Source organism: Megalobrama amblycephala, unplaced genomic scaffold, assembly GCF_018812025.1.
Source record: "Megalobrama amblycephala isolate DHTTF-2021 unplaced genomic scaffold, ASM1881202v1 scaffold505, whole genome shotgun sequence".
NCBI classification, from domain to species: domain Eukaryota; kingdom Metazoa; phylum Chordata; class Actinopteri; order Cypriniformes; family Xenocyprididae; genus Megalobrama; species Megalobrama amblycephala.
Window position 1 is genome coordinate 39,379 of NW_025953420.1, and position 17,484 is coordinate 56,862.

Here is a 17,484-nt window from a genome sequence, read left to right on the forward strand (position 1 = left end):
TAAAGGAGGCAGCATGGCAAACAATCAACCCCTCATTACAAACGTGATCACCTGCTAGCTGGACTGTGGAGTTTCAGCAAACCACATCACTTTTCCATTGGATTATCACTTTCAGGACTTTGTATATACACCGGTGGACACTTTCACATTGGGACTTTCAGCACACTACTAGGACTCTTAAGGACTGTTTTAAGGTATGGTACAAACGGACTTCATGCTTTTAAACAGCCTAAGTTTTTCAAGTTTTATTGTGTTGTTTTAAGTTCCATGTGGAAATTGTAAATACACTTTATTTATTTATTTCTGTTGTCTGTCTCATCTGTTTAAACACTCATAACCTCTCGCACAGTTTAATCTGACCCCATTTTAATCCATGTAAAATTGACCTATTGGGCCGATCGTTACAATATAAATTGCACTTCCATGATGCATATGATTCCTTCCTATGCTTACAGCACAGCTCAAACATGCTCTAACACCTTTTTTGTCTAAATATATAATATGATTTCAAATATTGATTGTGTTATGTATTATTTTTGTATGCAATCATTTACATTCTGCAAAAACAATTTTAAATGACTGATTTTGACCAAGAAAAGTTCCAAAACAACACAGCTGTGTACAATGTACAATTCTTTATTTACTGGAGGAACAACACAGGCAAGCTAGATTTTTTTTGAGGAGCAGTACAAGCTACAAATTTTTCATATTTTTGTTTGAGACACCATTGAAGGAATAGTTCTTCTCTGTATTTTTTTTTTGTTTGTTTGTTTATTTGTTTGTTTGAGACACTATTAAAGGGATGGTTCAACCAAAAATGAAAATTCTGTCATTTCCTCACCCTCAAGTTGTTCCAAACCTGTATAAATATACTGTGTTATATTGTGTTCTGCTGAACACAAAGGAAGATATTTTGAAGAATATTTGTAACTAAAGAGTTGTAAGGTACCATTGACTTCCATAGTATGGAGAAAAAAAAATACTATGTAAGTCAATGGTGCCCTACAACTGTGTTCAGCAGAACAAAGAAATGTTCTTTTTTGGGTGAACTATCTCTTTAACATTAGTGATAAGTGGGCTTATATTGGATAGCTACTAGTCACTTTCATTAATTCATTTTCAAAAAACAAAACATCCTTTTAATCCCCAATAGCAGCAAAAGCTTCAGACAATTCCGCATTGCTATAGTTCAGGGGTGGCGAACGTCGGGCCCGGAGAATCTCAGTCCTGCAGAGTTTAGCTCCAACCCTCATTAAAAACTCACCTGCCTATAGCTTTCTGGTAACCCTTCAGACCTTGATTAGCTTGTTCACGTATGTTTGATTAGGGTTGGAGCTGAACTCTGCAGGACTGTGGCTCTCCAGGACCGACGTTAGCTACCCCTGCTGTAGTTGAAAATTTTTGTCAATACAAGAACCTCACTCTAACACAGTGTCTACACCGGATGTGATGCGTCAAAAGACAATAGAACCCATTATAATCAGTGATATTGTCTACACTGGATGCAACGTGACGTGACAAAACAAATTCCCCATTCTATTTCTGACATAGTCTAAGTGCTTTGCAACGGTCAGTTTGTCGCGTTCAGCGTAGACAGCTTTTAGCTGTCGCGATGCAACGCGACAAAAGTCACGCCTAGTGTAGACAACTGGGCATAAATGTACATTCTTTTAATTGCACTTATGGAATATGATTTTAATTGCCTATAGATAGAAAAGGTTTGGCTTTCATTAACATATATTTTTCTGTTGTTTCCTACAAGGTATGTTAATTGCCCACAAACATAAAGAGGTGATATATGGAAATGTCATCTCAGTCAGCACAGATGCAAAACATGAGAAAATGAATGTTTGATTCTATAGTTTGTTACATTAGGCTTTTCATCAGAATAACAATACCACCTAGAAGACATATACTATATTTCCATATTCCATATGTAAATCGTTGTCAAGAATATGCTAGACTTACACAGCTCTTCTTCTCAGAGTCATCATGATATGAAATCCACTATTTGAAGGTGCAAATGGTTGGGATTTTCCACTCAGTAAGGCCAGAACTGTTGCAGTACATTTCCTCCAAAAGATCCTCTCCAATCTGATGTACGCAGGCACAAGGACACAGCTCCAGTTTATCAACGGTGTCATACACATCCCATTGGTTCAGCCATCAGAGCAGTGAAAATAGACCTTCGTTTTTAGAAGAACTTGTCATCAATACGGAAGTGAGGTCGTGTGACATCGTCAGGGTTGATGAACACCGAGATGGACTTGCCTGGATTCTCAGTTACCAACTGCTGTAGCTTCTTGGCCAAGCGGTCGTCTGTCTGCTGGTGATCTACTGAGGAAGGATCTGCCAGCGGAGAGGGAAGTCCTGAGGTACTCCCGCGACGCTGCATCTCCAGTGTCAGTCTGTTGGCCGCCTTAGTTTGTTCGATGATGGAGCGTAGGTGTTCAACCGGCTCTGAGCGTACCAGTGCTAGCTTACGGGCATGAAATATGGTGGTTTCATCACACAAGTGCTCCAACAAGTTACACTGCGGGATGAAATAGTTAGGGCAGGTTTTGTTGACAAGGCAGTGCTGCAGGTCATCAATGAGACCTAGCAGGAAGTGCGCAGCATAGTCTTCCTGTGACAAATAGCTTGCAGGTAGTCGGTCACAGGCCCACAACATGATGCTGCGTAAGCAGTAAGGACTGATAGCTGTGGGTTGGGCTAGAAGCTTGACAACAATCGCCTTGCATGCCTGGTAAGCTTGCATGAGGCCTGGTGAAATGCACTTTTTCAACTGCACCTCGCTGCGGGCGAAAGAAAGACGCCACTCATTTTCCTGGCAACCAGAGGCTGAGCAGGCAGGCAGCAGATAAAAGCCGCTGATAACCTCCTCCTCTGTGATTTTGCCATCCCAGAAGTGGTTCTCCATCAGCCAGCTCTGAGCAACCGCTGGCCAGCCTTTAAAAGACACCACAGGAACAATGTCATAAAGCATGCGGCTGCTGCCCACACCTAAAATCATAGACAGCATTGTGCTGTGACGCTCAACCCGCTCCACCCTCGGGGTGCCCCTTTGTGGCTTGCGCTGTAACTCTGCCAGCACCAGTCCAACAGCTTCATGAAACCAGTCAGCTACCAGTGTGGGTGAGAAGAAGTAGTTGGTGGTGCCATTCAGATGGTCAGTCAGTGTGCAGCAGTCCCGCCAACGGTTAATGGTACCATCGTCAAAAAGTCGCAAGCTGAGCCAAGAGTGACCCAGTGCTGAGTGGCGCATGTCCAGTGTGACAGGCTGGTTCCGGTCGTGCAGCTTCAGTGCAGGAACCAACAGGGTGAAGGCCATGTCATAGTCAGAGCCACGGTTATAGATGCCAAGTTCATCAAGATCCATGTCCACCACACCTTCTCGCACACCACCAGACAACAGTAGGTACTCATTTGCGACAGGCAACTTTTGGTCCAGCTTTTGCACCATGCCTGAATCAGAGACAAAATAGAGTATATACAGTATTAATGTACATCATAACAAAGATTATTGTAGTTGATGATAACTGTACAAAAAAATGAAATATTTCTTTCAAAAATACTATATATATATATATTATATAAAGAGAGAGAGAGAGAGAGAGAGCTGAGTTCCGCTGAGCAGCAGCAAGAAAATAAGTATTTAAATATTTTTTTTTTTTTTTAGTTTTAATGTTGTTTTAAGATAAGACAAACATTCAGTTCCCATTCAGTCGGTCACGTTCGACGTACGTCGGACAGACCGACGAATAGGAATCTCGCTAGAGAGGCCAATCTACTTCGTGTGTAACTAAAACGAGCCAATGCACATTGGCATGCAATCATATGCATCAGCTGCTCGCCTCGCAGCGCGGGTATATAATGAGCAGCAGGTGCGTTGCATCTTCAGCTTTTCGCTTCGGAGCCAAACGGTGTTTGTTCCTGTTCTCTGCAAGCGAGTGTCTGCTAGAAGACGAGTCAAGCTTTTTGGTTGAACTTCTCTTTTTTTCCGAGTGCAGGCGAACAGCACAGCAGCGGGGTTGAAGTCCTCTCTTTTTCTGTTTTTGTTTCGTTTGCCGTTTTTGAGCAAATAGCTGTTTTGACAGCGTCGGAAGGCTGTTCTCACGGCCGGTACGGTGCGCTTTTGAGCGCTGAAAAGCCATTTTTACGGCTGGTAAGAGTGAGCGCCTTCAAAGAGAGAGAGAGAGCACACGACAGGCTGCACACAATCCCTGTCTGTGTTGCGGCGGCCGTTCCCCTGCGTGCTTCAGCACTTTTAAAAGAGTAAAGTCCCTGAAAGAGCTTACACAAGTAGATTCGCGTCTTTTTAAAGATGACATCCTACTTGTGTTTCTGGATGCGGTCGTTCCTGTCCTCACTGACGGCCACGATCACTGTTTCACATGTCTGGGCGCGTGTTGAAATGATGTTCGTGGGTGTTTCATGTTTTCATATGAGAACATGATCACGTCGACACGCCGGTCGTGACTCTTCTTTCTCCGGGAAGCTTGAGTCCCCTCTGTTGTTGGCCAGCTGCCGCTTGTGTGTAAAAGCACAGCCGCGGGTCTGCCCGACACTCTGGGAAGACCGTGGAGATCAGCGAGAGCAAACCTCTCGCTCCTCTGCGTGTCGTGTGCCGTAGAGCTGCCGGGCTGCAGCGTGGGTTGTCACGGCAACCCAGCGCTCGCTCGGCGCTCTAGATGCGCGGTTCCCTTGCATAATCTCCATTGTAGCGCCCTCTCTGGTGCACCAGAAGAGGTCTACTTTGCTGATATGGCTTGGGTGACATGAGGTTGAGGGGTTCCTTCGGGGAACCAACCCCCTAGGGCCCCTCCCTCTCTAGCGCATTGCAAGCTGTGCAGTTTCTGGATTGGATTGCTGGTCCTACTCATAGAGGAACCTAGCATTTCATTCAGAGCTCCAGCTGAGGGACAGACGTCGATTGCAGCATCGGAGAGAGTGCTGTTATGCTCTGGAAATGAGGGTGACGCTGCCCACTGTAATGGTGTGTGCTTATGCTGACTCAGATTCGGAGTTTACAGCCATGCTTTCCTGGGTCTTCCAGATGTGCATGGAAAACTTGGCAGTATGGGGGTATGTTGGTGCCATAAATATGGAATGCCAAAAGTGCCAAAATCTGCATAAGTTTTTCCTCTCTCACTACCCTCTTGGTTGGGGTGGCTGTACACAGACCACACCCACCCTGCATGTGAGGCCAAGGCACTCTTTTTGCATGAGGGTAGTTCTGTGCTGGGGTTGAGCTGCGCTTGTTGACTAACCGTGATCAAAGTCACGGCGCAGGCCCTCAGCCAGACGATGTCCACCTCAGTGGTCCAGAAGTGCCCCCTGGCTTACCTTGTGAGGTGCGAGAGGTTGTCAAGCTAAATGCTTTCTCAATGCTCCCATCTTACGAGGTGGCCTTTTCAGTGACACTGTCGAGGACTGAGCCCAGCGGTTCTCCTCAGTTAGTAGCGGATCGGGGAGCTTCCCATGACAAACCATTGAGTTCCTCTTGGGCCGCCCCTCGGTCTGCTCGTCGCCAAGGGTGTCGTCCCCTGCAAGAAACTCTGGCCCAGCAGGCTCTGCTGTGTCCATTGTGGGGAGATGACGCCTCCCGTCTCTGCAGCTGTTAAGTGGTTGGTGAGAATCACCCCTGAGACGGGCGACCCAGAAATGGGTGGGGCTGCTCTTCCACCCCTGGAGGAGGGCCGGGTGGTAAATCCTTTTATTGGGTTTGTTTCTGTTCCGCCACTGACCCAAGAGGCAGTGGTACCCAAAATTAAAAGAGCAGTTCCTCCATTTCCAGGTCTGAAGAGGGTTTGGAGAGCAGTGGGAGGAGAAAAACCTCACCACTCTCATCCCCCTCTTCTGTCGCCAGCGGACAGCAGCGAGCAGCGGGCAGCCAAAGCCTCGACTGCTCCCTCTGTCCATCCGTGGAACCAGGTAAGTGTTGCCTAGCACACTGTGACGCCGCTTCGGGCCGCCTCACAAAGAGAGCCCCCCGAGCCGCGTCCCTGTGTTCCACCTCGCTGCCCTGCTGCGGGTACGCTGGTGGTCTCTTTGGTCCCGCTTGTACGGTCTCTGCGAGCCCGGTTAGCGCTCCCCAGTCCGTCTCGCTGGCTCATTCGGACCATCAGGCTCGGCTATGCGATTCAGTTCGCCCGGCATCCCCCCCAAGTTCAGGGACGTCCTCTTCACTACAGTGAAAGATGTCGTTGCCCCTGTCTTGCGTGCGGAGATCGCAGTCCTACTGGCGGAGGACGCGATGGAGCCGGCCCCTCCAGCCGATATGAGGTCAGGGTTCTACAGTCCCTACTTCATTGTACCCAAAAAGAGCAGTGGGTTATGACCGATCTTGGACCTGCGAGTTTTGAATCGGAGCCTGTACAAGCTACCGTTCAAAATGCTGACGCAGAAGCGCATTTTTGAGTGCATCCGTCCCCGAGATTGGTTTGCAGCGATCGACCTGAAGGACGCGTACTTCCATGTCTCGTTTCTTCCGCAACACAGGCCATTCCTGCGCTTTGCGTTCGAAGGTCGAGCATATCAGTACAGAGTCCTACCCTTCGGGCTGGCCCTGTCTCCCCGCATCTTTACGAAAGTCGTAGGGGGAGCCCTTGTTCCCATGAGAGAACAGGGTGTTCGCATTCTCAACTACCTCGACTGGCTCATTCTAGCACAGTCCCGGGGTTAGTTGTGCGAACACAAGGATTTGGTGCTCAGACACCTCAGCCAGTTGGGTCTTCAGGTCAACTGGGAAAAGAGCAAACTCTCCCCTGTGCAGAGGATCTCTTTTCTCGGTATGGAGCTGGATTCGGTCGAACAGATAGCACGCCTCACAGAGGAATGTGCTCAGTCGGTGTTGAACTGCCTGAATACGTTCAATGGCAGGACAGCGGTCCCACTGAAATTCTTTCAGAGGCTCCTGGGGCACATGGCGGCCGCGGCGGCAGTAACCCCGCTTGGTCTGCTTCATATGAGACTGCTTCAACACTGGCTTCACGGCCGAGTCCCGAGATGGGCGTGGCAACGCGGCACGTTCCGGGTGCTAATCACTCAGGAGTGCCGCCAAGCCTTCAGTCCGTGGTCGGACCCTTTGTTCTCCGGGCAGGAGTGCCCCTAGAACAAGTGTCCCGGCATGCTGTGGTATTCACAGATGCTCCTGCCACCGGCTGGGGTGCCACGTACAACGGGCATGCAGTGTCAGGGGTTTGGACGGGGCCCCATCTGCATTGGCACATCAATTGCCTCGAGTTGCTAGCAGTACGTCTTGCTCTGAGCCGCCTCAAAGGGCCGCTACGGGGCAAGCATGTACTGGTCCGTACGGACAACACTGCGACCGTTGCGTACATCAACCATCAAGGTGGTCTACGCTCCCGTCGCATGTCGCAACTCGCCCGCCATCTCCTCCTCTGGAGTCAGAAGCGTCTGAGGTCGCTTCATGCCATTCTTGTCCCTGGTGTGCTCAGCCATGTGGCCGACGAGCTATCACGAGCTGAGCTGCCAGGAGAGTGGCGACTCCACCCCCAGGTGGTCCAGCTGATCTGGAGAGAGTTTGGAGAGGCTCAGGTAGACCTGTTTGCCTCACCGGAAACCTCCCACTGCCAGTTGTTTTACCCCCTGTCCGAAGGAACACTCGGAACAGACGCACTGGCACTCAGCTGGCCCCGGGGCCTTCACAAATATGCGTTTCCCCCAGTGAGCCTACTTGCACAGACCCTGTGTAAAGTCAGGGAGGACGAGGAGCAGGTCCTCTTAGTTGCGCCCTATTGGCCCGACCAGACCTGGTTCCCAGAACTTTCACTCCTTGCGACAGCCCTCCCTGGCCCATTCCTCTGAGGAAGGACCTTCTTCTCAGAGACGGGGCACTCTTTGGCACCCGCATCCAGACCTCTGGAAACTCCATGTCTGGTCCCTGGACGGGACGCGGAGGTTCTAGGTGACTTACCCCCTGAGGTACTTAACACCATCACTTCGGCACTTGCACTGTCTACGAGACGTGCTTACGCCTCGAAGTGGAACCTGTTCGTCGAGTGGTGCTCTTCTCGCCGAGAAGACCCCCGAGGATGCTCGATCGGAGTCGTGCTTTCCTTCTTGCAGCAAGGGTTGGAGCGTAGGCTGTCCCCCTCCACCCTCAAAGTCCATACTGCTGCTATCTCCGCTTACCACGACCACATAGATGGCAAATCTGTTGGTCAGCACGACCTGGTCGTCAGGTTCCTTAGGGGGGCGAGACGGTTAAATCCTCCTCGTCCCCCCTCCATACCCTCTTGGGACCTCACTCTGGTGCTAAGAGCACTTCAGATTGCTCCCTTTGAGCCTTTGCAATCGGCAGACTTAAAGATTCTGTCTATGAAGACTTTGCTGCTGGTTGCATTGGCCTCCATCAAGAGGGTAGGGGACCTGCAGTCATTTTCGGTCGACGTATCGTGCCTGGAGTTCGGGCCGGGTGATAGCCACGTGGTACTAAGACCCCGGCCTGGCTATGTGCCCAAGGTTCCTACCATTCCCTTCAGGGACCAGGTGGTGAGCCTGCAAGCGCTGCCCTCGGAGGAGGCAGACCCAGCCCTGGCTTTGCTCTGTCCAGTTCGCGCTTTGCGACAGTACATAGACAGAACCAAAGCCTCAGGACCTCAGACCAGCTCTTTGTCTGTTATGGAGGCCAGCAGAAGGGAAAGGCTGTCTCCAAGCAGAGGATGGCCCACTGGATAGTGGATGCCATCGCCCTGGCTTACCAAGCTCAGGGCGTGCCCTGCCCGCTCAGGTTGCATGCTCACTCCACGAGAGGTGTCGCATCCTCCTGGGCGCTGGCTCGTGGCGCCTCACTGACAGACATTTGTAGAGCTGCGGGCTGGGCGACACCTAACACGTTCGCTAGATACTATAGTCCTTCGTCTCGAGCCGGTCTCCTCCCGTGTTCTCGCCACAGGTCAGAGGCACGGAGAGGCCCCGGCTTAGTGTCGGCTTGCTGCGCTACATGCGCTTCTTTTCTCCAGAGAGTCCCTACAAGGCAGACCCTGTCGAGTCCTCCGATATCCCTTCGGCAGCCGACGTGGCGGAGCGTCTGGCGCCAGGCCTATACTCCGTTGTATCCTTGAGAACCGGGTTTAGGCTGGGTTCCATATGTGTGACCCTACGGGGATCCCATATGGTTGGTTCCACGGTTGCTCCTAAACGAAGCCCGTGTCTTTCCCTCTGGGAGAACCTACCCTTCATCGGGTTGGAGTCACCCCAGCTCTTCCATATGTAGCACAGCCCTACAGGGTTAGTCCATATGTACTTCTCCACATAACTCCTTCGGGGAAGGATGTGGCTTCCGCAGCGTTCCTTTCCCAGCGAAAGGGTACGCTTTCCCAGCGTTATCCAAAAGTCTCACTGAATGGGTTTTGGGGAACAGCAGTGATCGACTCTCTCTGTGTTAGCCCTGTCCCACCATCCTCAGGCAAGGGGGTTCAGGTGGCTTACTACAGAGCGCTGGAAGGGGGCAGCTCCTGTGGCGCTTTGGTAGGGATTCCTATTCGTCGGTCTGTCCGACGTACGTCGAACGTGACCGACTGAATGGGAACGTCTCGGTTACAAAGGTAACCCTCGTTCCCTGAAGGAGGGAACGGAGACGTACGTCCCGTCGCCACAGTCGCTGTACCCCGCTGATGCTGCTGCCTATCCGGTTCGGCTCCTCAGCGAAAACCTGAAGATGCAACGCACCTGCTGCTCATTATATACCCGCGCTGCGAGGCGAGCAGCTGATGCATATGATTGCATGCCAATGTGCATTGGCTCGTTTTAGTTACACTCGAAGTAGATTGGCCTCTCTAGCGAGATTCCTATTCGTCGGTCTGTCCGACGTACGTCTCCATTCCCTCCTTCAGGGAACGAGGATTACCTTTGTAACCGAGACGTTGTGATACATTTCAAGAATTCAAGACTTCTACAACTTAACTACAAAAAAAAGTTCAAATTTATCAAGAAAAATCAGCAGAAGACAAAGAGGACAACTAGCTGACAACTAACTGACAGCAGGCCGAAAGGTCTTACAACTGCCACAGAGAGAAAAGAAGAGCTCTCAGAGTGAGTACAGATATACTACATGAGATCTGCAATCAACTGCCTATATTTTGGGAAAATATTTGCCTAGAAACTATTTTTTGGACAAATTAACCCTTTCGCACATAAGTTTCAAATATTTTGTCTGGGTCTAAAACTGAGTTCAACAGGGAACTTCAATCTGGCTGTGAAAGAGCTGAGAGCAAAAGCAATGAGGGTCTTCTACATGATTAAAAATACAATTCGACATGAAATTCCAATCCAAACCTGGCTTAAAATCCTAAAAGCAATAATTGAACCAATTGCTCTATATGGCAGTGAGGTATGGGGCCCCTTAAAAACCCAAGATTTCTCAAAATAGAAGAAGAAAAAGAAGAAATTGAAATTCTGCATACTCAAATTTGTAAAAGCATATTAAAAGTAAACAGAGCAACACCAAACAACTCATGCAGAGCTGAATTAGGACAATACCCTTTATTAATAACCATCCAAAAAAGAGCTCTGAAATTCTACCAACACCTGAAATACAGTGATCCGAACTCATACCAGGCAGAAGCTCTACAGTGTCAGGAGCAGAACCTGATCAGGAGTGCCCTCTCACAGCTGGTGCTGAAACTACAGCCAAACCTACACAATACAATCCGGCCCAACCAAATTGAACAATTACAAAAACAAAATTACATAAACTATTGGAAAGATGCCACTAAATTACAAAAAAAGATGGAAGTCTATTTACAACTAAAAAGATATATAACTAAATAACTATTTCCGTGCATTTACCATCAAAGCTCAGTCACCCTTGTCTGATCACAGCCAGATCATTGTTTCCATTAAGGGTGAAAACATCAAACCAAGAGAAATACATAAAAAGCCAATTCATCTATATAAACTTGACACATCATATACATGGACTCATAGCACTGCTGAAACATATATCAGAGTGTTAAACTCAGATGAAATAGTCAATTCCATAACATTGTTTAGCAATTCAACATTTGATATTAATCGGAAGGGAATTGACTTAGCAATTAAACATATTAATGACATTTTTGAAAATATAGCAAAAAAAGCTCATTTAAATAAAATGACACCATGTAAACACAAAAAAAGCACTAAACAAAAACCTTCTGAAAAATGGTTTGACCATGACTGTAAAACCATTAGACAAGAGCTACGATTCATTTCAAATCAAAAACACAAAGATCCAGTTAACACCGAGTTGCGCTTTAAACACTCAGAACTTCTGAAACAATACAAAAACACACTGAGACAGAAGAAACTGGATTATTATAACAACACGCTTCAAAAGATTGAAAACACAGTTGATCAGGGCCAGTTCTGGAGCATGTGGAACAGTTTGAACACTACAAAGCCACAAGAACCAGCCATACAAGATGGTCAAATTTGGAAAGATTATTTCGAGAACCTCTATAGCCATCAAACTGACCCTTTAAATAATCCCAACCAATTAAAAGTCCTTGAAAAATTGAACGCTCGAGTCATGCATCAAAAACAACCAAAATCCACTAGATTATCCAATAACCCAACAAGAACTTAGTGGAAAGCTGAAATCTCTCAAATCTAATAAATCCTGTGGCCCTGACAAAATAAAAAATGAGATGCTAAAAAACAGCTCTCCTGAACTTCTGAATGTATTGCTCAAACTCTTTAACTTAATTCTGAGTTCAGGTGTTTTTCCAGAGGTCTGGAATACAGGGCTCATTTCTCCCATCTTTAAAAGTGGAGACAAAACAGACCCTAATAACTACAGAGGAATCTGTGTAACCAGTAATTTGGGAAAAGTATTTTGTTCTATAATTAACTCTCGGATTTCATTTTTCTTAAAGCAGCACAATGTCATCAGCAAATCTCAAATTGGCTTCCTCCCCAAACATCGAACCACTGATCATATTCACACACTACACACAATAATAAACAAACATGTACACCAAAAGAAAGATGGAAAAATATTTGCATGCCTCGTAGATTTCAAGAAAGCTTTTGACTCCATTTGGCATAAAGGATTGTTTTATAAGATCATTCAAAGTGGTATTGGGGGGAAAATATATGACTTAATTAAAAACATGTATAACCAAAATAAATGTGCAGTAAAAATAGGTCATCAGAGAACAGAATATTTCTCCCAAGAGCGAGGGGTCAAACAAGGCTGCTGCCTCAGCCCAACTTTATTTAACATTTATATTAATGAATTGGCAGATCTACTGGACCAATCAGAGAGTCCAGGACTACAACTATTTGACACAGAAGTCAAATATTTACTATATGCAGACGACTTACTAATTCTGTCTAAAACGGCGGAAGGTCTCCAGAACCACCTAGACATTTTAACTAAATACTGCCATGACTGGGCCTTAGAAGTCAACATCAGAAAACTAAGATTATGATATTTCAGAAAAAACCTAGAAATCTGGAATATAAACATGCATTTACTGTAAACAACACCACTCTTCAGCACTCTTTACAATATAATTATCTTGGTTTGGTTTTAACACCCACTGGAAATTTCAATTTGGCTATTAAAACATTACTTATAAAAGCCCGCAGAGCAATGCATGCCATACGAACTAAATTATTCAAAATAAACATTCCAATCAGAATTTGGACAAAGATCTTTGATAGTGTGATACTGCCCATTGCCTCATATGGAAGTGAGGTGTGGGGTCCAGCGAGTAACTACAGCCATAAGGCTTGGGACAAACATCCTTTAGAAGGTCTACATGTAGAGTTCTGTAGAAGCATCCTTCATGTCCACAGAAACACACCTAATAACGCCTGTAGGGCAGAACTAGGCCGTCTTCCCCTCAATTTAATGATTAAAAAAAGAGCTTTAAAGTTCTGGATACACTTAAAATCTAGTCCTGAAGACACACTTCACTGGAAAGAGCAAACGAAAGAGCAGAGTCGTCTCCAGTGTTATCTCAGTTTAAACAGAGAATACAGTTTGGATGAATATCTCACCTCTGTCAGAAATACAACACACAGGAATTTATTAACCAAGTACAGACTTAGTGACCACCAGCTGGCCGTAGAAAGAGGGCGACACAAGAAGACATGGTTACCCAAAGAAGAGCGAGTCTGTAATGAATGTAGATCAGGGGCAGTTGAGACGGAGGCACACTTCCTCCTCCACTGTGATAAATTCACAACCTTAAGAGAGACACTGTACTGTCAAATACAGCATATCATCCCGGAGTTCCAGTCACTCCACGAAACTGACAAACTGAAAATATTACTTGGTGAAGGACCTTCTTCCACTTTAATAGCACAATATATTTATAATTGCCACAAACTAAGAGGTACTGAGTGAACACATCCATATTATATTACTATTGATATGTGTATAAATATATATATGAATGCATTTTATATATGTTCTTGTTTGTATATATGTGTTTTTGTCTTGCTTTATGCAATGCTTTGGCAATATGTACCTAAATATGTCATGCCAATAAAGCGAATTGAATTGAATTGACTGCAAACCAGCAGAATATCTGAGCTGTGTTAAAGAACATAAAGTTAGAAAGACCCTAACCAGATACAGGCTGAGTGATCATAGCCTCGCTGTCGAGAGAGGACGGCACAGGCAGAGATGGCTGCTGCGAGAGCAGAGACTGTGTTCACTGTGCTCTCAGAGAGAGGTGGAGACAGAGGAACACTTCCTGCTGCACTGTGACCACTACCTCAACATTCGATCGGACTATTTCACTAAATTCCAGCTAATAGAACCAAATTTTATGACATCTTCAAACACAGAAAAATTAAATCATATTCTGGGAGAAAACAGCAATTTAATTGCAACAGCAGCAAAATACATAACAGCTTGCCACAATCTAAGAGAGACAGCAACCAGTGGACAAAACTAGATTTAGAAATATTCTTAATATACAGTTTTTTTTTTTTTTTTTTTTTTTTTTTTTCATTGTCTTATTCTTTTGTTGTTGTTGTTGTTGTTGTTGTTATTTCTTGTATATCTATATTTATATGTTTGTTCTTATTTTGTTTATGCATTATATACTGATTATTTGTTTATTGCTTATGTAATGGCCACTGCTTTGGCAATACTGTGTAAGTCATGCCAATAAAGCGAAATTGAATTGAATTGAGAGAGAGAGAGAGAGAGAGAGAGAGAGAGAGAGAGAGAGAGAGAGATACTGCCATATCTGTTAGGAGAACACAAGAACTGCTGTGTGTTTGCTGCTCAATATGTGTCTGCCTGTCACCATAGAAGAGAAAACACTCAATCTGCCCTGATCTGATGTTTCCAGCACATTTTGCTTCTGTAAATATGTCTAATACATTAGTAATTCATTTTGCACTACATGCTTAATACTTTTATATATTATTATTACTATTATTCTTTTTTCTGTTAATACATATATGCACTATTTGTAAGCAGCCCAGCTGCAATTGCTTTGGCAATACAAATGTATAGTTTTTGTCATGCCAATAAAGCACACTTGAATTGAATTGAATTGAAATTGAGAGAGAGAGAGAGAGAGAGAGAGAGAGAGAGAGAAAATAAATATATATATAAACGGTCCACTTAATCATCAACAAAAACGATATACTAAAACACGTCAGAATTATGACAACACAATAAACAGACATGGAAAACAAGTCCTGCAACTCTGCAAAAGCATGGGTCTTTATATAGCTAACGGCAGAACAAAGGGTGATTCTCTGGGTCGATTTACCTACTGCTCACATTTAGGCAGCAGCACGGTAGATTACGCCATCACAGATATAGACCAAAATAAAATCAATTATTTCACAGTGATGCCACAGCTACCGTTATCAGACCACAGTCACACAGTCCTCAGTCTGAACAGGTCAGTGAATCTTCTGCCATCTTCAGATCAGAAGGTTAAACTGTATCCACTCCCCCCCAAATTTATATGGAGTAAAGACAGTCCTGCCCAGTATGAAGCTGCGCTCCAAAGCACTAATGTTCAGAACATGATAGACTCATTTCTATTGACTTATTTTAGTGAAGAGAAGACGACAACCAATTTAGCAACTGAACAGTTAACAAAAATCTTCTCTACAGTGGCCAAAAAGCCCTGAGAAAAAGAAAGAATTATAGAAGCAAAAAAGAAATGGCTAATGCTGGTTGGTTTGATAAAGAATGCCAAAAAGTAAGAAAAGAATTACGTTCATTATCAAACAAAAAACACAGAGACCCAGCAAACCAACAAATACGAGCCACATATCAAGAAACCCTTAAAATGTACAAGTCATTATTAATACAGAAAAAAGCTGATCACACAAAAATAAAACTAAACAAGATTGAGGAGGCAGTAGATCAAAATTGTTTTTGGGAATTATGGAACAATTTAGACAAATCCAAAAAAGCCAAACACCTTCCCATCTATGACCCTAAAATCTGGACCGAACATTTTGGAAATCTTTATTCACCAAACCAACCAACCCTTAGCCAAAAACATCTGACCTCCCAACTACATAACCTGGAACGCACTATAAAAGACCAGCTAAATAATTTAGACCAGCCCATAGCATTAAATGAACTGAGAGACAAGATGAAATCCCTAAAAAACAAAAAATCCTGTGGCGTGGATGGAATATCTAATGAGATGCTGAAACACAGAAGCCCCAAACTGAAAGATGCCATTTTAAAATTGTTCAACCTGTTATTAAAATCAGGAAAATTTCCTGAAATATGGAAAGAAAATTTGATAACTCCAATTTTTAAACAAGGTGAGAAGTACGACCCAAATAATTACAGAGGCATCACAGTGAGCAGTAACCTCGGAAAACTATTCTGTTCCATTATTAATGACAGATTAGTTCAGTTCATTCAAGAACACAAAATTTTAAAGAATTGTCAAATTGGATTTATGCCCAATCAGAGAACATCAAATCACATTTACACACTTCACACACTAATTCAAAAATATGTTCATCAAAAAAAACAAGGAAAAATATTCGGCTGCTTCATTGATTTTAAAAAAGCCTTTGATTCTTTATGGCATGATGGGCTTTTTCTAAAACTTATCCAAAGTGGAATAGGAGGAAGGACATATGATATCATAAAGGACATTTACAACGGGAACAAATGCTGTGTCAAGATCAATGACAAACGAACTGATTATTTCAGTCAAAATAAAGGGGTCCGTCAAGGCTGCAGCCTCAGCCCGACTCTCTTTAATATATATATCAATGAGTTGGCATCAGCACTTGAGAAGTCCTCCTGTCCTGGTCTGACCCTCGAGGGCAGAGAAATCAAATGCCTCCTGTACACCGACGACCTTCTGCTGCTGTCACCTCATGAAGAGGGACTGCATGAAAGCCTCTCCATTCTAGAGCAGTACAGTAGCGACTGGGCCTTACCAATTAACATGGACAAATCCAAAATCATGATCTTCCAAAAAAAACCTCGCCTTACTGACAAAAAATATAATTTTACAATTGGGGGAACACTTCTCAATCATGTCACATATTATAATTATTTGGGTCTCACAATCTCAGCTTCTGGACAATTTGAAATGGCAATGAAAGATCTGACCGATAAGGCACGCAGGGCTTATTACAATATAAGAAAATCATTGTTCAAATTCAACCCACCCATAAAACTGTGGATGAAAATTTTTGATGCCATCATCAAGCCCATTCTTTTGTACGGCTCTGAAATCTGGGGCCCCAAATTTAAATTAAACTATGAATCGTGGGACAAAAATCCTGTTGAAATTTTCCACCTCGAATTCTGCAAAAATATCCTGGGTCTCCACAGAAATGCCCCTAGTCTGGGTTGCAGGGCAGAACTGGGCAGATTCCCTCTCTTATCTGAAATCCAGAAGAGAGCAGCGAAGTTCTGGTTTCATCTGTCAGACTCACAGGCAGATGCCTACCATCACTGTGCTCTTTCATACAGGGCAGGACACCCAGAGAATGACCCCTTGCACTATTTAGTAGAAACACACCAACTAAATTCAAAAATTCAATTCAAACTCTCAAAAATTAAAGAAATAGGTCAAAGAACCCAGGAAAAGTACACCCATGATTGGCAGATCAAAGCAGCACAAATAAACAAATTAAAATACTTTCACAAAATAAAGACAGATTATCAATTGGCACCTTACTTAATAAAAATTAAAGAATATCGTCAGAGAAAGCTCCTGGCGAAGTATCGTCTGAGCGACCACAGCCTGTACATAGAGACGGGCCGACACAAACAGAGCTGGAGAGCCAAAGAACTCAGACTCTGTTCAAACTGCTCTGATGGAGTCGTGGAAGATGAACTACATTTCCTTGCACAGTGCAGCAAATATAATAATATTAGAGAAACATATTTCACCCAAATTGGTCAAATTCTACCTGAATTCCAACAAGCAAACCACATTGAGAAACTTTGTTATATTTTAGGAGAGAAAGAGAAGTGTGTCCACCTGGCAGCAGAGTATGTGTCCTCCT

At 44.6% G+C, this 17,484-nt stretch overlaps 1 protein-coding gene across 1 annotated transcript; it reads right to left on the minus strand.

Annotated features, from left to right (window-relative positions):
- Nucleotides 1–233: 233 nt before the first annotated feature.
- On the minus strand, nucleotides 234–3,608 carry LOC125261850 (nucleotidyltransferase MB21D2-like). Its single transcript, XM_048180402.1, has one exon. It carries the CDS (start codon nucleotides 3,461–3,463, stop codon nucleotides 2,195–2,197), a length of 1,269 nt encoding a protein of 422 aa, XP_048036359.1. The 5' UTR covers nucleotides 3,464–3,608; the 3' UTR covers nucleotides 234–2,194.
- Nucleotides 3,609–17,484: the final 13,876 nt, after the last annotated feature.

What these genes read in the sequence shown, in the direction of transcription:
- LOC125261850 (XM_048180402.1), bottom strand. Translation starts at nt 3,463, where the DNA reads ATGGTGCAAAAGCTGGACCAAAAGTTGCCTGTCGCAAATGAGTACCTA.